This window comes from Triturus cristatus, chromosome 3_1 (genome assembly GCF_964204655.1).
Source record: "Triturus cristatus chromosome 3_1, aTriCri1.1, whole genome shotgun sequence".
In the NCBI taxonomy this organism is placed as follows: domain Eukaryota; kingdom Metazoa; phylum Chordata; class Amphibia; order Caudata; family Salamandridae; genus Triturus; species Triturus cristatus.
The window spans coordinates 797,570,878-797,597,738 of NC_140583.1; the positions used below are offsets into that span (position 1 = coordinate 797,570,878).

Sequence of the window (26,861 nt, forward strand, 5' to 3'; positions counted from 1 at the left end):
GTCAAATTATCGCAATTTCCGCGAGCGGAACGGAAATTTAGCCCAGGCCCAACCAAGACCACCCTCCTCACCGCCACAGACGATGACCGTGCCCTTCTCAGCGAGGTGACACAGCAGCCCTCATTCTCCTGGACCTCTCGGTTGCCTTCAGTACTGTCTCTTACCGCACCGTATAAACATGACTCCACAACGCCGGCATTCCGCAACAAAGCCCTGGAATAGATCTGCTCCTTCCTCACCGGTTGAACACGGAGACTCAGCCTACCTCTATTTCTCTCAAAACCCACAGAGATCAGCTGCGGAGTGCCTCAGGGCTCCTCCCTGAGCTCGAAGCTTTTCAACAACTACATGGCCCGCTTGGAGCCATCATCGGGAACCACAAACTCAATATCGTCTCCTACGCCCACGACACCCGGCTTATTCTCTCCCCCACTAACAAACCAACAGTTGCCAAGAACAACTTTCTTGACGGAATGAAGGCTATTGCTGCCTGGATGAAGAATAGCTGCCTCAAGCTCAACTCAGAGAAGGCCGAAGTCCTCATCATGGGCTCTGCCCCCAATACCTGGGATGAGTCCTGGTGGCGCGCAGCACTTCAAACCTCCCCCACACTAACAGACCACGCGCGGAACCACGGCATCATCCTGGACTCCTCACTCACCATGAGCTGCCAGATCAATGCCATCTCATCATCCTGTGTCCATACAATACCCCTTTTCCGAAAGATCTTCAAATGGATCCCCATGAGTCCAGAAAGATGGTCACCCATGCTCTCGTCAGCAACGCACTCTATGCCGGCATCACTCAGACGCTCCTGAAGAAACTCCAGAACATGCAGAACGCCTCTACCAGAAACATCCTCAACATCCCCTGCCGCAACCACATCACCAGCCACCTAAGAGACCACCACTGGCTCCCAGTCAGCAAAAGAATCACATTCAAGCTCCTCAAACACACCTGCAAAGCCCTACATGACATGGGACAGACGTACCTCAACAACCACCTCGCATTCCACATACTCACTAGACCTCTGCTCCCCCCAACTGGCCCTGGCTGCCGTCCCACGTATGCGCAAGACCCTTCTCCTACCTTGCAGTAAAGACCTGGAACACCTTGCCTCTCCACCCCAGTCAATCACCTCCACTGCCTCAATTCAGGAAGGACCTCAAGGCCTGACTCTTCGGCTGAACCACAGCGCTTCAATGGACCTGCTTCTCCCCCCCTCCCAGGAACCTTGAGACCCTTTTGGGTGAGTTGTCACGCTTTACAAACCTGTGATTGATTGATTGAACCGCGCTGGATGAATTATATTCCCTCATGCTGAAATCATCAACAGCAGAGTAACTGTATTTTCCAGATTAACACACACCTGTATCTCTCAGACACTGTTCACCTGACTCACTAACCTTCACCACTCTACCTGAAAATTTGACATTCTATTCGGCCTGGCCATGCACTTTTCAATTTTATCCCCACGACTGCTATTCACTACTAAGTTCAAAATATACATAAGATCTGACCATTCATTTCAGAAATACAAAGCATAGACCAACTCCCAAGTAAGAAGCAACAGTGCCTTATGTAATAGTTTACTAGTGGATCTCTCATAGTCTTTCCTGCCACTGAGCAAAGTTCTCAACTTTACTACTAGAATATTATAGAAACTCCCCAAAACACACCCACTTCAGTCTCTCATTATCAAGGGGGCTGGCTGTAAGCTAGAAAAGGAATCTCTTCTAATTACTAACATTGACTGTACATAATGTATCTCCTGATTACCTCAATAACTACCCAACCCACTATACTCCTGTGCCTAAACTATGATTGACTAATTTAAATCTCCGACTCATACTAGGACCTCAATGTGCTGCATCTAGGTTTTGCAGACTTTACCTCCTGAGACCCCTTAAATGGAACTCACTTACCCCAGACATCCTAGCGTGCACATTACACCACTACATCAGTATAGCCCTAAAGAGTCATCTCCTACTACTGGAAAGTAAAATGTGATCACAATGTAATTATTCATTTGCACAGTGTAAATATGTATGTCATTGTAGGTTAAAACATTATTTTCTATTGTCGAGTATTGCCTTTGCTTCTCAGTGACACGTAGACCTCATTGACCCTCATAATACTACTTACATTTTGGTTTATGTCAACTATTCACACTTAGCCTATTTCTCTCCAATGTTCCTTTGCACATTATTTCTGATGACATTTCTACAACCTACTGAAAAGAAATCAATAAATTGTCTTGGCTTTCTGTGTGGATGGTTGCATCTGATTCATGGAAAAGCAATTCTTTTTTTTTGGATGTGTGAATGTCATAGATTTCTCTGTAGGCATTTTGTCTTTGAAAAAGGCATGATGTACTCTCTCCAGTTTCTGGATGAGTGTATAGCTATCATTTCTTGATTCCTTGACTCTTGGCTGTGCATGAGACATGGTCTCTAATTTGTGTATGGATAATTTGAATTTGGACTACTCTCGCTGATTTCTGGACGGTTGACTATTTCTCTGGTTTTATGGTGGATTGCTGTCTCTAATTATTAAATAAGTGAATATCTTTAAATATTGATGGGTAACTTTCCAGTTACTGGATGAGTGGCTTTCAATCTTATCTCATTGAAAATGTGGGCTCTTGGTTGCTAAGGGCTAGTTGGAGCTGGTCAAAGTTTTTACAACACCAGATCACATAGTAAGGTTTCCCACTTCTTTCTTGCAGCACCTATAATAAAATATGGGTGGAAGCACAGGAGGCCCTGGGGCAACTGCTCCAACAGGAAGCCTCAGACAAGCCCGCAAAGCCTCAAAAGGACCGCCTGGTGATATTTCAGATGCTGGCCACCTTCTACATCAAGTATGTTCAGATCTTTCGCAGCCTGGAAACTGCCTACGACCAAATAACACACCCGCAGAAGCGTCGAGTGATCCGCCTAGTGCTAGATGGGGTGATGGGGCGCATCCTCGAGTTGAAGAATGAGATGGTGGAGCTGGAGATGTCTGAGTTCCATTACTTTGATGACATCTTGCAGGATTTCAAGATGAGCCCAGTGAGTATCCTTCCAATCTGCTGAATAATAAAGCTTAGAAGAAGGGGCAAAGAGTCTGGGTAGTAAATCTAGTGCCTGATTGCCCTGGCGTAGTGCTGCAGACCCCTAAGGGTTCTGCAACTTAGTGCTTGAGGTTTGTGAATATCCTAGCCCAATTAGAGGCCTTCGATGGTAATATGGATAATCTAATTGTGACTGTGTAATACTAACGGGCCTGAGACCAATGAGAGTAATAACAATCAGGGCAATGTCCATTTTTATTGATCCTAGTGACCTCCTTGATATGCTATTGTTAATGTGAGGTGATACATAGATAACAGTGCCTTGTTCACTTAAGTAAATGTTGTATAAAATGACAGTCCATTGGTTAATGGCCAAAGTGGCTCGCAGAAAATACCTTCCTCTGATTTTATAACTTACTATGTCTAATTTCATATGTGGCTTTCAAGTGCTTACAACATGAACCACGATATAGATGGCGGCTCCAGGTACATTGCATGCAAATTAATGATTTTCTTACTGCCAATAGCAGTGGAAGGAAGAACATTAATCCAAAATCCTAGAGTAGCAGGGTTATTTGTCAGCAATTGTTCTTTTAATTCCAGATCATGTAGCTATACATCTTCCCATAGACCAGGGTTCTCCAAAGTCAGTCCTGGAGGGCCGGATCCATTCCAGATCTTTAAGATAGCTAGATTTATCTAAACGGGGATATGCTAAAAATCTGGCATTGATCCGGTCCTCTAGGACCGACTTTGGAGAACCCTGCCATAGACCATACTTTCAAACCACAGATCATATTAGCCTCTAGAACAGACTTCTTTATCACTAAACCTCCTCCACTAAGCCACACAGCCTATGTAACATTAATATTTCTGGTCTACACAGACAGCAGACTATATCCATGTCTTCTCCACAAAAAACAAATTTTCTACTATACACAGTTTTAAAATATACCTCAAATTATACTTCTCACAAAAAAGCACACAGACCTACATCGAGATCACACCTCTACATGGCTGTACATGTTTGCATGATCAATTTCCTGGCCCTCATCCCACTTTCTGGACCTTTTCTGCCTCTAAATAGCACCCAAACTAAACTAATCAGAGTGATAAATTTGTGTTAATGGTTGTCAGTGCGAGTTGGCACCAGAAGCTCATTTTAGGGACTGGAACGTATTTTCCATTGTCAAACTTTAACCCAGAGCAAGGTAGAAAGGGAAGAAAGAATGAGCACAGTAAAGATAGAAAACAGAAACAAAGAGAGAAAGCAAGGAGGAAAAAGGAACTGCAGAAGTGAGATAAAGAGAAAAGAAGAGGAGGATGGTGGAAGAAAGGGGCAGGAGGTGGAATCAAGAATAGGAGGATTTGGTAGTGAGCAACTCCATGGTTTAGCAGTACCAGTGGCATGCTTCAAAGAAAAACATTGGGCCCTGCACTTTTTGTACAAATGAATGGCGGATTAAGCTACACCATTAGACCACACCTCTTGCAATGGACCACACCTCCTCCACTAGGTTGCCCCTTTGTCTTGCAGATTACATGCAGTCCATGAGTCCATATATTTGACTAGATCACACTACATCAATTAGACTTTCCTTTTGACTAGGCCACAACGTCTTCACTAGATGATGTTTACTTACCTAGACCACACTTCTTACACGACTATATCTCCTCTGCAAATGGCATCCTCAGTTAGATCACACCTGACACAGAATCACTCATTTTGAAATGGAACACACTACTTCAGTCAGATCACATTATCTAGGCTATTGACAGCTCCTTTTCTAGTAGACCTACAACTTTCTTCACTGGAGCACAGTCTACAGCGTTACTGCTACACTGCATGTCCTGCACTTGATTGCACTTACCAACCCTGCTAGATGTCACAACTTCCACTAGACCACAGCTTCTGTGCTAAACAGCACACTGCCCACTACAGCATACATCTTCATAGGCCTGATCTGCAAGACCACACTACTAAAACTAGAAAGCACCTCCTCAAAATGCTTCTGCCAAATGTTCCGTGTTAGCCAACCCTAGGGAGATCTTTTGAATCACTCCTCCTGCATTCTTACCTTACTCGCTCACTAGACCACACATCTTTCCTCAGATCCTGCATCCTCCAATAAATATACCACCCATCCTTCCCCAAAGAGTCCCTTCTCACTGGACCATAACTTTGTCTCTAGTCTAGACAAAATGTAGCCCACTAGCCCTAACTTCTCCTGCTGAATCACACCTGTGAGCACTGAACGCCGCCACTCCCTGTGTGCTGTACTTGCAAGATTACTCATGAAAGTATTATTTAGCATTTATCTGTCATACTTTTCCTCCTCCCCCACCCTCTTCTAGCAAAACCTGGAGATTCCCATCCCCAAGTACTTCGTGAAGGAGAAGATGAAAGTACTGAAGGATCGAGAGAAAATACTTGCCCAGATATTAGCGGATGCTGGGATGCAAGTCACGGAGACGGTGAGTGTGCATAGACACAAGCTTGCTAATCAATCAGCGATGTGTTGAGCGACAAGGGCAAGCCTTGTGATGAATTTAAAATATTTTTTTTAAGGCCCAATAATTCAGCATTTTCGGGGATGTCATTAAACCAGCTATGCCCGTTGTGGCATAAGTGTTACGCTGCGTGGCTTAATGCATAGAATAAATAATTGTATATAATGGCAGCACAAACGAAAACGACCGGCTACTTGCAACCGAAGAAAGTCTGCTAGGATCCATGGACATGATACATTGGGGGATTTTCCAGGGCATACATATGGCAGCCATTTTGGGACTAAGGGGCAAGTAAATATTTGTACTTTAAATATATAATGAGAAACACATAACAGCTAGGACAAATCCCAAACTTTGCTGGACAGATGCGGCAGCCCTGTGGAGGTGAAGTAGTGGAATGGCCAGGGCTCAGGACTTGAGCTGGGGAACCAGGTTTTAGTCGGTTCACCATGCGGTGATTTTGGGAAATTCACTTGGGGGCATATCAGCAACAACCGGCGATAATTATCGCTAAGCGCACTTAGCACTAGGATAATTATAGCCGGCTAGCGTGGATTTTTATCGCTGAGATAGCGTGCTATTAGCAACGCTTAGCTCCTCAGCGATAAAAATCGTAGCGCTAACTGCCTAATGTGAGATTATCGCTGGAAACCCAGCGATAATCTCACGTAGTGTGGCGTTAGCTTGCTGATAGGGACTCACAAACTTAGCCATGATATCCACCTTCCATAGGATATCATGACTAAGTCAGTCCTGAAGCAGGCGTAAGGAAAGTAGCGATAACAGGGGTTATCGCTACTTTTCCTCCCGCTATGCATCATAGCGTGGGGCTTGATGATAGGAGAAATGTCGCTTAGCGACATTTCTCCTGTCATGTTAGGTCAGGAACTCCCACTTAGCATCTCATTAGAGATGCAAAGCTGGGCGTTAGGAATCCTGATGCTAAAGCAAGGTTTCACGCGCTAGCGTGGCCTTGCTAATTAGCCGATAAAATTATCCCCGCTTTTCGGCCGAAAACGACCGCAAAAGCGGCGATAATTTTTATCGCCAGTTTGTAAATATGTCCCTTAATTTCCCTGTGCTTCCAAACATTAATGTGTCATTGTGTAATATAACTGGTGCTCCTGTAAAGCGCTCAAATACCTTTGGGTCGAGTTCCCGCTATATCAAACTGCAAAACTAAAAACTCTCATTTAGGTCTCCCTCCTACATTACTGTCTTAGTGGTTTTTTTCTACAAACTTTTTTCACCTTGGTTACAGGAGTGCAACAAATCCTAGGCTTAAAAAAAATAGAATCTTAAGAACTACGTTGAATTATACACCCCTTCAGGCCATCTCCTTGATAAGAAGTTTAGCTGGAGTTGGCAAAACATTAATTTTCTATTGTCTTTTCTCTGCGTGACAGTCTCTGGACTAGGGCTGTGCTTTTTGGCATGGATCCTCTGTGTTAATCTTTGGGCTGCCAGATAAGATATGCCCCGGTTCCTCTCTCACTGCCACCCGAGGTCTCCCCAAATCTGTGTCTCCATTCTTATCTTTTCTGGCTTTCGCGCTGCCATTTTCTTATATCTTCCTATATTTCACTGCTCTCGACCTTGGCTTGTACATACACGTGGGACAACCAGGGCATCAGTTCATGGGGTCGCTGGGAGTTTTCCTTCGCGCTGTCCAAGATTATTGAACATGAACGTAAGACACTAACCTGAGTGCTGTGATGGTGTCGGGTGCAAAAACCACGCAGAGAATTACAAGTTGCACACGGTAACTGGCCGTTTTTTTGCACCCGGGTATAATTTTCGCACTATATAAATGAGAATAATGTGCAAAATCAGTCTTTGCAACTGTGTTTGTGCAGTGTTTGCACCACAAGGTTTTCCAGGTTGGACTGGGGGCGTCTCATGAGTCTGTTTTCTGTCCTGCACTGGCACAGAAATGTCTGTGTATTTCTTCTTCCCATGTTTAGAGCGCACATAAATCCTAAACATATCCAAGTTAGTGTATGTGTTGGAGGCAGCAGAACTTGGACTAGAGTGACCACCTGGCAAGAAGGGAAATTCTGGATTGTGACAGAAAAAAGTTAGGGAAAATAGTCAAAATTCAGGGCAAAAGGTCATTTTTACGGCCACATCTGAGGATGTTGCACAATTATAAAGTTGCTGACAAAAGCAACTGCCAAAATGGGTTTATGTGTAGTTTACATTACACATTACAGAACTGGGCAAACATGCACACATATCTGGACATATTTCAAGATGAAAAAACTAGCAAACATATACACTCCATGTAGAACTTGACAGCCGACATAAGGGCTAGTTTTCACAATTCTACCCAGTACCATGAATGATAGTGCCAGAAGCAGTGCTGTGTTGCAGAATGTTCACAGCAGTAGCACTACTAAAGAGTATGAAACAGAAAGATATATGGTGGTGAGAAAGGAGCAGAGAAGGATGAATAGAGATGGAGAGACAGAAGGATGGATGAATGAGAGTGTACAGTGAGAGAAGAGGAAGGCAAGCGAGGGTCTGCCAGCTGAGAAAGTGAAAGATCGGACGGATGGTGAAAAGAGAGAATAGGGCTTTGGGGGGGTCGGCCAACCACAGGGAGGCCTGCCCTACCCGGGGGATTTTGGGCCCGGGGGGCAGCCAGAGCCCAGTGGGCTTGTTGGGCTGCCCTGGGCTAATTTTGGGCTTGTTGGGCCTGGCTATTTTTGGTCTGGGAGAGTATATAGCCGGCCATTTTAGGTCACTGGCCACCATTTTGGTGGTTTGTGACACGACAGCCGGCTGGGAGGGTTTGTGGTGTAGCTTTTGTCCCTCCCTCCCTCCCTCCCTCCCTGCCCAAGGAAGTGGGCGTCGTTTTCTGGAATCCATGGTGGGGTAGGGTAGCCTGTTTTGAGTCTATACCCCTTCTATTTTGGGTAGTTTTTGTTGAGAACAGGTGCATTGGGGGGAAGATTGTATTTGGGTTGTCACTGGAAGCAGGTGCTGGTGTGGCTCACAATGATTCTATGGGGGCGTTTTTCCTGGGTCATTTTTGGTACAGCGGTGTACAGTTACAGTTTATTGGTTGGGAAGGTCACTCCACTCGGGGATCATGCAGGATGGGGAAGGAGCATAGGAAGTTTACATAGTTAGATAGGTGAAGAAAGGTTAGGAAATTGCAAGTTTTGGGGGTTTATAATTGTTTGCAGGGGGGAAATATTTTAGGGGAGGGGGTGGGGGTGAGGTAGAAGGACAATATTTAGTGAGGCTTAGTATTGTACGGCACAGGCCAAGGAATTTTGGATGTAAGGTGCACCTGTTTCCAATAAAGCGGCCTTTTTCACACCAACAAGCTGGTCTGTGGTCTGTGCTGCACCCCTCTTGGCCCAAGAGGATTACAGAAGAAGATGGTCAGAGAAAGGTGCGAAAAACAGATACAGGAAGATTCTGGGGTGACAGAGAGAAGATAGAAAAGAGAAAAAAGGTAGAGGTGAATAGGGGGGCCATATGGGGGCATATGGGGGAACAGAGATAAAGCATTTGAGAGTGAGAGAGGTAGAGACGAACGGTAAGGTACGAGAGAGGCGGGAGCCGATAAAGAAAAGGGCATGTCAAAACTTTCAATCCCATTCCCAGTGCACCATTTCTTTGAAAACATGGTGCTCTTCTGCTCTTTCCCTTTCACGCAATGCAGCACAGCACCCGCACTGACCGCGCAGCGTTGAGTGAAATGTTAGTAAATGTGCCCCTTGATGACATGGCACAGGTGTCCAGACATACCTTTTGTTTTGGAGCTTGTACAGTGCTCTGCTGTCTTCTGGTTATGGTCACGCTACAGAAATAACATATACATACATACAGACAGACCGGAAATCGCTGTTTGTTAAGAGAACGCTATTTTTCAGCGAACGAAGGACAAATCCATTCAGAGCTCCAGCACGGACCAGTGTTCGGCAGGTTACAGTGTTGCACAGCTTACTTTTGGGGTTAGTGCACACCAGTCACAACACGTTATCTTTAGCATTTCTAATTATCCTCTTCATTCTCCATTAACTGGAAATGTTGAAATAAAAACTTTACAGAAATAGAGATTACAATAAAATGAAATCCCTACCAGTCCATCCCCCAATCAGCCCCTGAAGTGCTTTTGCCTCAGAGCCTGGGGTACTGCACAGGCGGCAGGAATGAGTCTAGAGGTGGGCGAGCCAACAAATTACCCGGGCGAGCCGAGCTGAATCAAGTGTCTGGCTTGGTTCTAAGAACCTGTGAATGAGCCAAACCCTGAAAATGTTTAACATGTGAATCATATAACAGACATCACATAAAATATGGTAAAGTCTCTTCATAATTAAAAAAAAGTGTATTTCTTTAACATGTGGAAGCATTAACATTAATACGTCATATTATAGCACTGCACTGAGAAGTATTTATTAAAAGGGATAGTTTTTAAACCTAAACTTAGAACTTAGATTCCTGCCCCACCTCGTCTTGACGACAGTGCCATTAGTAAACTAAGAGGCAAGACAGTTGCCATGTGAAGAGAAAACAATATGTGAAGGTGCGCCCAAAGTGTCTAGTTTTAAAGAATCTTCTTTATTTTGCTTTCTTTACTCCATAATCTGTTGTTTTTTAATTTGCAATACAGTTGTCATGTGAACCCTATATGTGGCCCAGATTGTTATAGAAAGAGCAACATTATAGTATATCACATCAAACAAGAATGTTTTGTACAACTGGCATTGTGAACTCACATATTTGAAGGTGAATTCATACGTGAAAGTGAAGAAAAAGGGAGGATCGGTAAAATAAAATATTTGCCTAAGATCACACAATTTGGTTAAGGGGGAAGCTGCGATCAAACCAGGTTTTGTGGTTTCACTTTGTACAAATCAACCGCTAAATTATTTGTCTCTTCTTACCGCAGATGTTAATGCTTTGTTTTTGCCTTTTTGTGCATGAAGGTAGAGCGAGGTTGGAAGTCAGAAGCCATATTAAAGCTCGACTCGTTATGGGCTCATGGTAACAATGGGACCTCGAGCTGAGCCAGACTTCAGGCTTGAGGGTGGCTCGAGCTTTCAGCAGGTCTCCCACCTCAGCTATGCCCCTGACAGGCCAAGCTTTACTGCTGGTGGCAGCTGTTGTGACCACCTTTGTTGGCACCGCCCGCTATCCCCGAAACACAACCGCAAAGACCTTGTTCTCCAAGGATTCCCTCACTTCCAGCATCCAATGCCCAATGGTGCCACTCATCTCTACACCGACCTTCTCTCATGTGCATTTAATTTTCTAATGTAGAGTAGGGAGCCAGAGTAAGTTACATCACACACATATTTAACAGAGACAATGACTCATATAAGTATTACGTCAATGTATAGCCAGGTTACTTAAGCCAATGATAGCTACAAGCTGTAGGAGTCACATGCCAACCATACTGGTAGGCATTATATGTTAAGAATACCGAGTCTAGAGACATACAAACTCAGGATTTAAAAATGTAACATAGTAGTTGGGGAGTCTTTGCTAATAAATAGTTATTATTATCCAAAGGAACAGTACTTAGCAACCTCAGTGGCGGTCCGTCCATTGGGGGCGTTGGGGCGTCGCCCACCCGCCCGCGCCTCGCGCCCGCAGCTTCCTCGGTGACGACGGTGAGGGAGAACTGTCAGTCAGTATGACGTTGGACCGCCCACCCCCTTCAGAGTCTGAAGGGGGTGGGCGGTCTGGCGTCATGTTGACTGACAGGCAGCCAGCAGCACACAAGTGCGCATGAGTGGGGACGGAGGGCGATTTTTGCACCGTGCCCAGTCATGCGCACTAGTGTTTCCCGAGTCTGGCGCATGCCCATTAGGAGAGCGAGGTTGAGCCAAGGCTCAAACCTCGGTCTCGTAATGGGTAGGCGGGCGGAGCGTAAGCCTGCTCTAAGCCAATCCTGGTGCTGCTCCAGCACCAGGATTGGCTGAGAGGGGTCAGATGGGCTGCGCCTGTTCCAGTGAGTGAGTGTGTAGGCGGCAGCGCCAGAAGTAACGGACCTGAGGTGAGGCAGCGCGGACCCGGACCTGCTCAGGACAGGTAGGATTTTTTTTTTTTTTAAACACCCCTGCGCGACACCCCCCCCTCCCCCTTCCCCCCCACACACGACACGAGCCGCGACTGAATCCTAGTAAAGATATCTCTCACGGACGGTAATGCAGTGACTGGAACATTCTGTGACCAAGTATTTAAAAATCACGTGGTTCTCACTTTATGTGGATATATTTGGATGCCAGAAATGTATGCTCTAGATATCAAATAAAGACATGTTTACAGTTAGTTAAGATTGGAGCTTAACTAAATATTTGTAAAAAAAATAACGTATAAGCGAGAGGCCAACAGAGTACTTGGTTCACGTTATGTTGCCCTTTTTGGTGACAAAGCTGTCCATTCCAACAATGCGTACTCAATGCTCCCAAATCAGTTTCTATAACTATGTTACTCCACTTTAACCACCTGGCATTAAGATTTCTTATATATCGATTATTATGTGTATTGACACAGAATGTAGCTCAAAGTTTGCCATTGATTCCATATGCTGCGTAGTTTGTCTTTATGTACCGCATAATTTAGGCAGCCACGCCACATAATATGCTTCTCTGATGACGGCGATTTCTGGACCTTTGAGACATAGTCTGACCTTGCACTGGCCATTATTGCGTGTGACAACTACGTCTCACTGTTGGAGTTCAAAGCGTCACTCCCACCTGTTTGAATTGGCCTGACTGCTTTACCACGCTAACATTTGCGAAAGGAAACTTGGCTAATCAAATTGCAGCGCATCCGAGCCATGGGGCACGGACAACAAACGAAAATGACCACCAAGGACATTGTTCAATCATCCCAGGCTAACCCGGAGAAAAGGCTTGGCACGTGAAAGAAATGTTTACAGAGCCGTGTTCTGGTAGCCCCTTGTGTCCTGGGATGAAATGTACAGCTTCAGTTGGTCTCAGACTGGTTCCACCGCCTCCCACCGCTGCAGGGGCATTTTAGTAAGAAGTGACGTGTTCCAACATTTCCAGTGAGCAGGATGGTATTTATTTTTAATATGGCAAAAGCATTTCCAAGTCCACTTGGTGGCATCCTAGCTCTCACACTGAAGCACTGTATATTATGGCTCTCATTTGTGGTCCTGTGTCCTGTGCTCATACTACAGCAGCATGGTATGTCCTAGCTCTCAAACTGCAGCACTGTATATCGTGGCTCTTATATTGTAGTCCTGTGCCATATCCTCAATCTCTGGTGGCATGTGCTAGCTGAGCTCTCATACTGCAGCTCTGTATATTATGGCTCTAATATTGTGTTTCTATGTCTTGCACTCATACTATGGTGGCACGATTTGTCCGAGCTGTCATACTGCAGCACTGTATATTATGGCTCTCATATTGTAGCCCTGTGTCATGTACTCATATTACAGCGGCATGGTATGTCCGAGCTCTCACACTGAAGCACTGTATATCGTGGCTCTTATATCATAGTTCTGTGCTTTATGCTCAATCTCTTGTGGCACAGTATGTCCTAGCTGAGCTCTCATAATGCTGCTCTGTATATTATGGCTGTTATATGTTAGTCCTGTGTCTTGTGGCCATACTGCGGTGGCATGGTATGTCCGAGCTCTCATACTGCAGAACTGTATATTATGGCTTTCATATTGTGGTCCTGTGTCTTGTACTGATACTATTGTGGCACGATATGTCCTGGCTCTCATGCTGCAGGACTTAATGTTATGGTTCCCATATTGTGGTCCTGTGTCTTGTGCTCATACTACAGCGGTATGGTATGCCCTAGCTCTCATACTGAAGCACTGTATATCATGGCTCTTAGAGGGGCAACATTGCCAAATATAATCACATAAAGTGAAGAATTAAAAAATGGGACATTTCTGCTCATTTTGAAACAGGTGGTACTGGAATTCCCATTTCAAATACATATACATCTATGTGTTTGTGATTTTGGTTTTTTAATTTGAAAATAGTTTGGAACTGGGCGTCTTTCTTGTTTCCAGCGAACGGCTTTCTCCCCTGAAACTTGTGTGTATTTCTTTGTCATTGAAATTGCATTTTAATATAGTTGTTACTACCACCGACAAAGCGGTTTCCTTCACAAAGGCAAGCCTTTCTTTTTATCGCAGATTAGGCGTCTCTTGTTTCAAAAATATACAAACGCGTTTTTATGGGAACATCATCGGAGTAAACAACTTTTAGTCTCTTTCATTTTAAGAGTTGTTCTTTATTCCGTTAAAGGCCAGATTTCATATTTTGTGGATTTCGGTTAAAATAAATATTTAATGGTTTATTTTATGTAGACAAGAAGGAAAGTGATCTGAAACGGGAATTACGTTACACAAGGGGGGAGTTGGGAGGAGTTTGTACCATTCGGCGAGTCTAGAGACTCTAGATGGAATCATGATTCAGATTTAGGGACACAGACGCTCGTTGATCAAGAGCACGTTAGCAGTCACGCCAGCGATTTTGCTTTCAATATTCACATGAGGCAAGGTTGGATCAGGGTGTCAGCATATTTCCTCGCAGTCGCAGCATAAAGAGTTGATTTTTTTGTGTGTTTTATGCTGACTATTTGTAGAAGTCGTGGAGTAAGAAGAATATTTGTAGAAGATGTGGGCTACTTCAGGACACCATTTGGTTGCGACTTGCGATGCATTACTGTGTTTGTTCAATACGTGTTGGGTTATGCAACACCATCAGGGTACAGTGTTAGTGCGGGGGAAGGAGGTTATGTTTGTCTGTAAGCTGTGAGACAGTTGGCGGAATTCTCAAAACATGGTGGATGTATGCACAAAAAACATTGGCAGATTCAGGATATTTTGAGACTCTAAAATGTCTTAAAAAAGAGTATGTTCAAATAACTTAACAAGGCTCAGGATTGTAATACTAAGTGACTGACTGTTCGTGATGTCAGCCTACTCCTGGCAGTAGTAACTACCTCCAGCGCGCCCTTGCGCCTGCAGCGTGCTCTTGCACAGGAATGTTGTGTGTTGGCAAACTCCCTCAGTGCTGTTATTACGTAGCACATTAATATAAAAGAGCATCACTGCTGCAGGTTTATTAGTGGGAAAACACAGACTGTATCGGGCAAACTGTACGTAAATATATATTTTTAGATGAGAATCTAAGCCAAAAATACCATGTACGTTGAAGCTGGCAGATTACTGGATCACAGACCCGGTACGATGGACCAAAAGCATGGACCCGGGGTATTGGAGCTTTTGGCGGTAAAAACGGTGTACTATATTTGAATTTATTTAGTTTAGACTGCAACAACTTGTACTGAAACTCTTCTGACCTCCCTCTTCCTAATGTTAGCACCAGAAGCACATTCTTATTATCCTGCCATGTATGCGCTAGTCTACACAGCCCTGCGAGAGACTAGATTTCAAAAGTGCAGTTTTCATAAGGCATATATGGAATGAAGGGATCTCTGATGCAAACAGAGCACTTGCCCCTTTTCTGCTGTTAGCAAAATGATTGTAAGGATGTTTACAATGATTGACCCGCTGTCAAATCCAAGGTCACAGCTTTTGACCCGTAGGTTGGGCACAGATTCCTGGCATGATGTGAGTACATTAACTCTCCATCAGCACAAAACATTTTTGCTCCCTCTGTCTCTTTGTCATGTTCTTCATTATGTTGAGTCTCAAGATGTGCCTGTGTATGTCTGTATGTGTGTGTTATGGTATGTATGTCTGTATGTGCGACTGTGTGTGTGTATTTGTGCTTTATTGTACGTGATTCTTTTTTTTGTTTTTACAATGTGCTTAATGCATGTGTGGATGGTCTATTAATGTTCCTAATTTTGTCTGAAAATGTAATGAAGAAACAGGATGGGGAACTCATTTTCTGGGGATGACTCTCTTTGTTAAGTGGGGAAACTGAGATTATAATGTTAATGCATTTTAGTTTCAGCAGGACTTCACCTAAGAACATAACCTCTGCAGTGGGCTCTATGTGTGTTTGCAGCTCTAGTCTCTGTGCTTCTCAAATTTGCTTGAAAATGCACCCTTTACCCACTTTTTTTTCAAAAACCCCCCTCTAAGGTGGTCGAGCTCGCTCGCTGCGCTCGCTCGCCACGGTGCACTCCGACAGAAAGTTCACGCCTCACCACTTTCAAATGTCACCATCCGCCACTGAGCAACCTTAAAATATTGAAAGATTGGGGAAAAACATTAAACTACTACACCCATGCATTGCTTTTTGCATGCAGTTATTTGATGGCAGTTCATAGCTCGCTGTGCTGTATTAGGACAATAGCTTATGAACTACAAGTAACAAAAGGAACTCTGTGATAACAGCAGTAACCCACTAAGCTATCTACATAAGAAAGCAATTCTTTGATCTCCATGTTACACGTTGTTCTGTGCAGGAGTCACATTATCCCTCTGCGCTACTTTATGGTGAGTCAAAACTGGACTACACAAAACTTGGACCTTTCAAACCGATACAGTAGTCACCAGAGTTATACTTCTATTTCATTATTGCTTAAAAATTAGCGGCACACAAGGAACTCAGAAGGCTGTACCTTTAATCCTTTAATTTCAGACACAGTGCCCCCTGAAGCGTTAGCTGGACAGGCCCCTTGACAAAAGCAGGATGCTATGTTCTAGGCCAGGGCAGGAGGAGGCGGACCACAGGCTGTAACTTACCGGGCTGGCCCATTGTCATTCCGTATGTGACAATTAGCCGGCAGACAGAATGTCAATGGCCCATCGCAGTCTGTGTGTAGTGAAAATACACACACCAACTTGGTGTAGAAAAGATCCTTTCTTCTCAATTCTGCAGTAGCTGGGAACAGCAAGGAAGTAGCGCCTTCCTCACCAAAGCTCCTAGTCCCAACCACCCTCCATAGAACCATGGGGCCTATCAACAAGGGCTTTATCTCTGCTTTTTTGGCTTTAAAAGGCAAAAAAGCAGAGATAAAACTAGCGCCCTATCAGCAACAGGGTGCTAACACGCAAATTTGCATGTTAGCATCCTTTTACTCTACGCTTCCCCTTGCATCTCTAATGAGATGCAAAGGGGACGTTCCAGAGTAAAATAATAGGAGAAATGTCTATTATCAAGGATATCGCTAACCCTGTTAGCGATAAAAAAAAGCAGCGCTAACCACGGTTAACGCTGCTTTTTTACATCTGGTATTTTTTTGACTTAGCCATGATATCCTATGTAAGGTGGATATCATGGCTAAGTATGTCTATCCCTATCAGCAAGCTATCGCCAAACCTTGTGGGATTATCGCTGTATTTCCAGCGATAATCTCACAATTGGCAGCTTGCGCTCTGAGTTTTATCGCTTTGGAGATAAGCGTTGCTGATAGCACACTATCTCCGCGATAAAATTCAGAGTTGGCCAGCGGTAATTATCCTCACACTAAGAGCGCTGAGCGATAATTATCGCTGGCCCTTGCTGATATGCCCATGTCTTTCCCTACACTCTTTATTACCTGATAGATAGCTTACCGCACACATGCTATTGCTTACAAGCAGCAACACCACACGTCCTTCCTCTTTATACACAGAAATATATAACAGTAAATCACTACAAAATATATAAATATCACAACATAAAGATAAAATCTTGATAATAGCATCTTGCTACCATGAGAGGGGAATAATAATAACAACACACTATAGAAAAAAAATGATACAAAATGCTAAATAAAAGTTCTAAGCATTATTGATAATAATAACACATTAAAATATCGGCCATTTTACTTTAACACAAAATCTTTTAGTTTAGCCAGAGTTTGAATAATCCTACCCAATCTCCCAGTTCTTTCTACACTAACGCCATCTTCCCCCAGGACCCTTTTCTCTTTCTTCAGAGGCTTCCACTCTACCTTCTTGTACCATTACCACATATTCTTGTCACAACCAATTATCCCCAGAAGACCCTTTTTCCTCAGTACACCTCTTCATAATTCCCATCTCCTTACATTTTGCTATTTGACTCCTGTGCCACATCCGGTTATCACTTAACCTCGCAGAATTGTTCAAACATCCCACAACTCTCAATGGTTCCGAATGCACACTTTCAACTTTAGGAAGCTTACCCACCTTCCTGCCCTTCATCCAATCACCTTCTACTAATCTCTCCACCTTGATCCCTTTCTTAGCATCAAAATAATATTTTTACACACACTGAGCTTTCAGAATATTTTCATTCACCATTTCCAGGGACCATTCTACTTTTCTCGCACTGTCAATCCATCCTAAACTGCCCTTAGTGTTAGGTTCTCCTCTCCACATTAGGACAAAAGAACTGAATCCCATGAGTGAAGGAGTTAGGCGATACGCTAACAACATCTTCTATAGTTCAACCTCCCATTTCTGACCATTTCCACTGGCTATCTGAATGGTCCCTTTAATCACTCGATGAAAGCACTCTACTGTGCCATTTCTAGCTGGATGATATACAGAGGTATTAACATGTTTGATACCAGTCTTTTTAGAAACTCCTCCACCACAGCAGCCTTAATTTGGGGTCCATTGTCACTCAAAAGTGTCTTAAGAAAACCCTCACTCAAAATTTCGGTGTCCAAACGTTTCACCACCGTATCTGCATCTGCTTTTTGTACAACGTTCAGTTCAATCCACTTACTGAAGAAATCTATCAAGAAAATTATATATTTACTCTCCCCCAAACCAGTCTGGATGGGACCCACATAATCCACTGGCAACATTTCCCAAACCATTTTTGGACACTCCATTGAAATCAGAGCTGTTCTCAGTCTATATCAAAGTACGTTTCTAGCCACCAGTCCACTGATTGGACTCTCCTTTTAATTTTCACTATACTATAATGCCCTTTGCCCCCAACATATCAAAATCCACCTCCACTCCTAGCTCATTCCTGACCTCCCCGAATCCTTTCACCACACCCGACAACTCTTCCTGTCCACTCAACCTTCCTGGACACATTTCTTCACCGTTCCCAGTACAGCACCCTTCTCACAGGCTTCCCTCCACTCTTCCTTCCCAATAGAGTCACAAACCTTCATCATCCGCCTAAGCAACCTAAAATTAATCCCACACACTCCACTGCAGCTCTGTGACAGGTAGAGGTATGCGACTTCAACAGTTCGCCACTTATTTTGCAGACCAGGTACGTATCATATCCAATAATTCAAATCCTGCAGCCTCATGGAAAAGCTTGCAATTCTTGCTGACGCCTTCCGGAAACCCCTAGTAGTTACCAAGCTAACCAGCAGTTTATGATCCGTCCTCAAATCAAATTCAGTACCCCATACAAATGTCCCAAAATGCTGCATTTCAATGACAGAATCCGCTTTTTCAGCAGGGGTAAGACTTTGAGAAACAAACTCAGTCCTTCTTGCTTATCCTTCTGTGTCAATACCACACCCAAACCCCTCTTGCTCCCATCTACTGTTTTAATTCTACGCAGCATTGGGTCAAACACATGAATATGTGCAGCCTTGCAAATATCCTCCTTAATGTTCTGAAATGAGACAGGGTAGTCTTATTACCCCCCTGTCATCTCATGATTTTTAACCCTATCCAATGGGGGCACCAGAATAATGGTTTTATTGACGCTTCATATTATTTTGCCTTCTGTCCTCACTCTCGAACACTATCAATGCTCATCTTGAGAATTATACGTTTAGCAGTGATATTCAACCCGGGGAGGTTGGCAGCTGCAAGCAAATAAAATAACCGGGTGAAATACCGGGGGAAATCATCAGCATGCAAGACTGATTCTCAGATGTTATTCCCCAAAACCTACATTCCTTGTTATAGCCTTCCCCAGTAAATTGCTGTGACCCCCACCAATGGTAATTCTAAGTGGACGAGAGGCCATTTCTGGCATTAAAGCGGGCAACTCAAAATGAGGGCCAAAGAACTCTCTATACAATACATTTCCTCTCACTCACCTCAGTTGCTACAAATATTGTCATATGACTTAAATACATGTTTAAAGTCCAAAAAGGAATGTCATCATGTCTAGTTCAGGCCCTAAGTTATTTTAAGGAGGATCTCAACTGAATATAAGGCATTCTCTTGAATGCCTCACCTCCCATCTGTCCTATTTCCTCCCCTGTGCCATACAAACCTGAACCCGCCATGATGTGATGTACCGCACTGCCAAGCACATGACAGTTTAATGTCTTCACCTGCAAAAGTACCAATTGACTAACTTTGACATACCTCTCTCAAATTACCTACTGGTGTCTCATGCTAAAAGGATTGTATGCCTGGATGCTATAATAATGTATACACCCACCTGACTATGACAGTCACTGAGAAGGGACATTTATACCCAGCCACGGCCACTCAAGGTGGTTTACTTCCTAATATTTGCTCTGATGTACCTGAACGCAACCAATCTTTATTGACAATTCAATGAACATTTACTCTGGTTTTGTCCACACCTTTAGTTTATCTTCTCTGCTCCTTCTCTGTATTACAGGCCTCAGCACCCACCCGGAAGACCCATTTACAGTTTACCATCCACCTTAGAGAGTCCCCTCCCCAGCTTGCCTACCCCATCCAGTTAATCTGTTCTGTGGCTCTGCACATTGTTTTATATTAATGTCGAATTTGATGATGTCGTAATAGCCTTTAATACGATGTCCACTCAAATGATTCTGGTGAATTGATTTCATCTGTGATCATTGTATTTCAATAAAGATATGTTTAAAAAAATACTAAAAAAAGATATGTTTTGCATTCTACCAACTTAACTGTTCAACCAGTAAGCATTGTGCGACAGGAAGATGTTGAAAACTCCACGGTTCTTCCTCCATCACACGTGCAGCCCACACAGGACACCAACGGGTCTGGGCCGTGTCCTTTAATCTCCAAGAACAATACATAAGACCTTTTAAAGTCTGTGGAAGTCACGGGGATCCGCCAAGTTAGTGGGCCAAGTCATTGGAACCAAATATTATGAAAACAAACATGAGAATAAGCTCAGTGTTCTAAGACCCTTTCTCACACCTGGCACCAGGGCACCATCTTGAGCGTATTTGTGAGTCTTTGAAGCTGCCAGTGTTTATTAGGGCTATGTACCCTATAAAACGACATTTCCACATCTTGTCTGGAATAGCCAATAAAGAACCTTCTTCCTTCATTATGGGCTCTCCATGTGTCCCATGAATGGACTTGAGTAAAAGATCACAACAGAGATGCCAAAAGCTTCTCCCAGCAGCCCAGTCAGTGGTCGGACCAATGCAGACCTTTAACGTGTCTTTACCCCCTTTGTTTAGCAAAGGATCCAACGGGGAAAGGCTTTATGGAGTTTCTCGAAGCCACACACATGCATTTGCAAAAGATAATTAAGCACAGGGCTGTAAGGGCAGAACAAAGCTCGTGCCTCCTTCACAGAGCAGGGGAGTAGCTTCCACTGGTGCAGCAGGTGCAGTGTGCAGGTGCAATGCCCGAGGACCCAGCGGCTTCCGGGGATCACTGAACCCTAATTATTGCTGTATTTTATTATTCAAACAGCAGACAGGGGTCCCATTTCTTTCCTTGCAGTAGGGCCTGTGACATACTGGCTACACTACTGCTACAGAAATAACTATTTATACATCATTAACACTTTATTCATTGTAGCCATATCATACTGATGGCTATATTTTGAGCGGGTGAACGGGACTGAATATCATTTTAATGCGTTGCCTTTTGCCAGGATGGCCCCTCCGTAATGGTGGAGGAGCGTCGCCCCACTTGTCAGAGTCAGTCACAAAGGCCAAACAGACATGCACACTACTATTTCTCCAACCCAGCTGTGTTCACAGCCGCAGGCTCCCTGTAGGTGTCTGAGCGGAAGGTCAGGCCACTCAGACCAATCCTGGCGCTGCTCTCATAGCATGAGAGCCGAGTCTGGATTGGGTAGGGAGCCTGTGCCTTCCCAGAGACTGCTGGGATTGAAGGATAGAGGCGGCCATCTGCGTTTGAGGCAGCAGCAGCAAAAGGTACGTTTAAAAAAATCATTATGTCTCCCTAAATTTCCCATATCCCCCCGCCCAACCCCCACCCTCCCACTTTTGTGGTGGCCGCCACTGCCTTTTGCGGAATTTCAACAGCCAGGCATTTTACATTGTTCCAAGGTAGTCATGTGTTTGCTCAATTTGTTGAAGGTGACAGATCTATACAACTCACTGGGAGCTCTTGGTCATTAAATGGAAGCTGCTGGGCGTCTGAAGACTGCCAGGAAAGGTGTAAGAATGTGGTGGAAAGTGATTGGTTGAAAGTGTGCCTGTTGCCTCAATAAGTGATGATTTTTAGAGATTGTAACTGATATGACTGCTTGAGCTTAGGCCTTTGTGTATGAGGACATGCACGGCTCCCAGCAGCTTGGAAGGGAGGTAACGTACAAAAACATTTTTCTTCTGAGTGTATCTTAATGGAAGCTTTTTGGTTCCTCAAATTCCCTGCCATGAGACAAACCCATGGTCTGTACTACCTTTGTCCTCACAATTGGATTCCACTTCGACCACCCTAATTTGTCAGTGGCTTTTTGACCTCATTTTTGCCCTTCAACCTCACCCAGTCTGCAGAGGCTGTATTTATGTGTTAGTGAACTACGTATAAGGATTTTTCCCAATACCTTTGTCTGGGCTTAGAGCTCTGTTTTGCCCACGTGTGATCAGTTATATAAGGGCCTGTCCAGGGGTAATATGTAGGGCATTTACCTTAAAAAGATTATGATGTGCATATTTAATAAAAATATCAATAAAGGAGAATCTCCCATTGTGTTTCTCATGCATATTGAGTTCTGTGCCTTTCTCGTGACATGTTTAACCATAAGGGGGAGGCACAGCGACAGAATGAAGCTCAAATTGAAATCCCTGCTCGCAAGGAGTACCCCCTTCGCATCACTGCAAACTCTCTCAAAGACTCATGTTGCCACCCTCTTTGAGGAAAGGATCCTCTTCCCTGTCCTGCCATCAACGGAAGGGTACACCACCTTAGAAGAGAGGCTTGACCGGCTGGAAGGTCAACTGTGCAGTGGCGTAGCTAGGGGGCGTGGTCTGCCCCGTGCGGCACCCTTTTTGAGGGCGGCAGAGGTGAGCAAGTCATCTGTCGACATATACCCCCACCCCACCCCCGAGAACAAGTCGTCTGTCGACCCCTCCCCTCCCCCTAAGGAACAGGTCACACCCCCCCCCCCTACCTGCCACTGGTGGCAAACAATTGCCACGGGCGGCAATAGGTCTGGCTATGCCGCTGCATCTGTGTAATAATTAGAAAGAGGCCATATGGTGGAAATAAAAATAGTAATTGTCAAAAAAGCATTTAAATTAAAAAAGTTACGATTTTCTTTTATTGTTTTTGTAACACATGGTTGAAACACTAAAAATAAATAAGGATAAAGAATGGAAAGGAAAAGTAATGGCATAGTAAATGATAGGTAATCCAGCCTCAGCACTGAAAGGTAACTCAGTTTAGGGGGATGTGCGTGTAATAAGGCAAAATTCCAACACTCACAGTGAGAGATATAGTGGCTGGAGTGGGCCAACCATTGCCCTGTGCTGTACGCTTCGGTGTCTGGAGGCAAAATATGAATCAAAGTTAAACAGTTCAGTAAATTAAGAGGGCTGTCCCAAAACACTAGTATACACGCATGCATATGATTAAGCTAAATTGCACCCCTGTCCTCTTCCTTACGTATAGCGCTGATGGTCTTTTATTTACCTACTAAAAGTGGTTGAGGGGAAGAAACACTTCAGTACCAGATGTCAATACAATACCTGAAAGCACCACAGACTCTGGCTTTGGGTTTGTCAATTTATTATAAGGCCAAAAATAATAGGATGTATACACTTCGCAAAATTAGCATATACAGATATAGGAAAATCAATACAGAGCCGATTCTACAAATATTAAGTAATTCGGCATAACAAAAATACAATTGTAAATTCAAGGATTAGGATACAACTCAGGATGGAAGCAGAGTCTAAATCTCTTTGCATTGGGAATAAACAATTCTGTCCCTACACTGTACTAAAAGGAGACGCTACCGAGATACCCTTCCATCAATTCCTAAAGGTGTCAGCACGTTTTGACTTCCTGAGAAGTACTCACGTCAAATGGATCAAAGGGCTTAAGCCTAGGAGCTCGTTCTAAGATGCTCCTTTCTCTCTGAAATCTAGCAGAAGTCTGGGGTCTCTGTCCCTGCGCATCATACAGTTCGATTTGCTGCTTCATCCTGGTAAAATTTCCATTGCAACTTTTTCTATTTAGGGAGGTTCATGCTCTGTTAATTACAGTTCTTTGTGTAGCAAGACGACCTTGGTTCCCAAACCAGCCAGACATGAGAGACATCCTCCCTTCTTGCTTCCAATGGTCTTCAAAGCATTCTTTGTATCTTTTCCAATCCGAAAATAACGAGTTGACATTGCGATACCTGCAGTAGGATGAGAACACTGCTATTTCGTGAAAACAACATGCATTTAATTCTTTATTTCTCGAGCAGCCAAGGAGGTGCAAAAACAATTACAGTTCTTAGGCCTAGAAACTCGGGCAACTTAAACTAGAAACCAATACAGTGTGTGGTTATAAGACTATTCTGCTCTCGGTATATGCAGACATAACGATACATACATAATCATGCTATAACCTTTCACTATAATGAATGTTGAATTAGTCTACTGGATACATGTTAATGATTATGAAACACTGCAAACAATATGTAATATGTAGAGGTGCGTATCAACCATGAGTATAGTGCACCCATACAATATAGAGTGCTGTATGCGCTCTATCAGTTCCCCCCTCTTATGATTAGTGTCATAACACCAAATTCATTCTTTCAGATTTGCCTCCTTGTAGAAAAGACCGACCTAAACAGAAAATGTTGCTTGCTGTCCGTGTCTAAATCTTTCTAACCCCTTAAGGTGCTGGTAATGACTGTCCTGCAGTCGTTCCATCTGCTGTTCACGTTTTCTCAGGACATTTTCCTGATGTCTGGCCTTTTGCCATTTGTATGCTTTGATGGCTCCCCATAAGACAATTATACAAATGACAGCTATTATGATGGGTTTCAAGATGTAACCCATTATTCCCTGTCCCAAACTGCCAAACCAACTTCCAGTCTGTCCAAAACCCTTGCCAATGTGATCCCAGAGTCCTTCAGCGGCCAAATTACGCAATTCTTGATGGATATCTGAAATATTGGCAATATACTTCCGTATATCCTGACCATTGTCAGGAATATAAGTGCAGCACTGTTGGACTCCCAAAAGTTCACAGACTCCTCCAGCTTTTGCTAGTAGAACGTCTAAAGCAAGACGATTTTGAAGAACCATAGCCCTTATTGAGACCATCTCACCATCTACTAATAACAGGATTTGTGCTGTATTTACGGAGAGTTTATCCACTATCGTTGCTAGCTTTCGGATTTTTACATCATTCAAAACCACACCTAGACTAGGGATCATGGCTCCAAACACATCACCAATGATTTCTCCAGCACTTACACCACGTTTTCCTCTGTGAGATCCCTTTCCTTCCAAAGGCCATAAATCATCCACATGGAATATCTTGGGAAATACTATAGCTAAATAGCATGTCCCATACCAATTCTTGGGCAGTTCCACGTAAGCATTCTTTCCACATACAAAATAGACATTAGGCACTATGGTCAATTGATCCAATAGTGCTTTTCTTATGGACTCTTCAATCAGAAAAATGTGTTCACTATCACTTTCACCCACGAATATCTTGTCGTAATATGTGGAAGGATGACTAATGCACAACTTTCCTTTCTGCTGGAAGTCTAAAGCTATGGGTCCTGAACTCTCTTTCGCCTTATGATCCAATTCTTCTTTGGTCCATGGCAATACCTTATGCTTTGGATCTGGTCGAAACAAAGTTTGCCTATGTCGATCTTCTATCTGATCTACAAATTTCTTTTCAATGTCAGATAACATGCAGGTCAGATTATGTCTGTGAGCATAGGATGTATCTAAAGTGATGGTAGGCACGAAATTCTTAGACATGCGTTATACATTCCTATAATAGTCATATTTGTTCATGTGTTTTAGGACTGGGACTTCAGAGAGTACCACATCATAATTCGAGAAATAATGTTCAAAATGTGCTTTACTATAGAACATGCTTAATAGCACGCTGCATGTAATGCCATAAGTCACAGGCAGGTGATGATATCTTATGCCTTCCTCTACTTAGGCTGGTAATTGCATGCACACATAACAATCTTTCGCTTCCATTGTGTCCACATACTCATACAACAAACGGGCATATGCATTCAGCATGAAATCCCCTTTTGATAAATCTACATGTAATCTACGACTAGTTTCTTTAATCATTTCCTTATCTTTTATAGATGGACCTTCTTCTATCTCTACATTTGAATCGGGTGGGGTAAGGGTAGTTTGCTCCTCATTCTTTTCATCGTTGGGAGATCCAATCAAAGATGTGACAATCTTCACAATTATAACAAGCAGCACTATTGCTATAAGAGTTCCAATAATACATTTCTGTTTCCGTACAGAGGTTTCGGAAGCCATGTTGTCACTGTTGGATTTGAAGCTCCAAGGATGCGTTTAAAGTTTCTGTTCTTCTTTTCTTTGTATGTAGCTTACACTTTACAATGTAATTATTTGCTTTTCTCACTCAATTATTGCCGGATTCAGTTCATCAATGCTAAACCTATTGTAGAGAAGTAGTCAGCCCTAATCCTGAATTCTTCTCTCTATGGAAATGACCCTAAGTTTAAATCTTCTTCAACTTGGCACTAGGTTATCTTCTTTCTAAGGCCTAATGAGTTCTTCGATCACAGTTCAAGCTTCATCTCTAATGAGGTTAGAGCCGAGTATGTTGAGTACCATTTGCAGGATTTCAGCTCAAATTTCTCCCAATTCCAGTGCGGTAAGCTGTCGACCAAAGGAAGGGAAAATAACTTGATTAAGGATCAAAAATCGCAACCCACTCAATCTGGGTGGATTTGGAACTTGCAGTGTCATGGTTCCAAAAGCTTCAACTTCCGGGACTAACAATTGAATATCAATCGAGAGGGTGTCCCCTCTGTAGCTCACTGTTCAAGTTTCCAGTCTCCTGGAATTCCTCGGGCTCTGCATGTGCAACCAGATATGTCCACTCAGGAGATGCGTACTTCTGAGATGGTGTTCTTTTCCTTCTTGAGAGTCTTAGATCATCTGGATTATCTTCTTGTTCGCTTTGTTCATATTCAGACGTTTCAGGAATTAGAGCAACATTTTTCTCAGATGCAAGTCTTATATTTAGCCTTTCTTTTCTTGTTGGCCACTTTTCTGTTTTGGC

General features: G+C 43.5%; 1 protein-coding gene across 1 annotated transcript in view; it reads left to right on the top strand.

Moving 5' to 3' along the window:
• The window catches only part of DRC11 (dynein regulatory complex subunit 11), a 952,572-nt gene that overhangs the window by 82,595 nt on the left and 843,116 nt on the right, over window positions 1–26,861 (top strand). Inside the window, exons 2-3 of the mRNA XM_085645096.1 lie at window positions 2,729–3,056; window positions 5,414–5,533. Coding sequence (XP_085501222.1) covers window positions 2,729–3,056; window positions 5,414–5,533 — 448 coding nt within the window. The remainder of the gene's footprint in view (window positions 1–2,728; window positions 3,057–5,413; window positions 5,534–26,861) is intronic.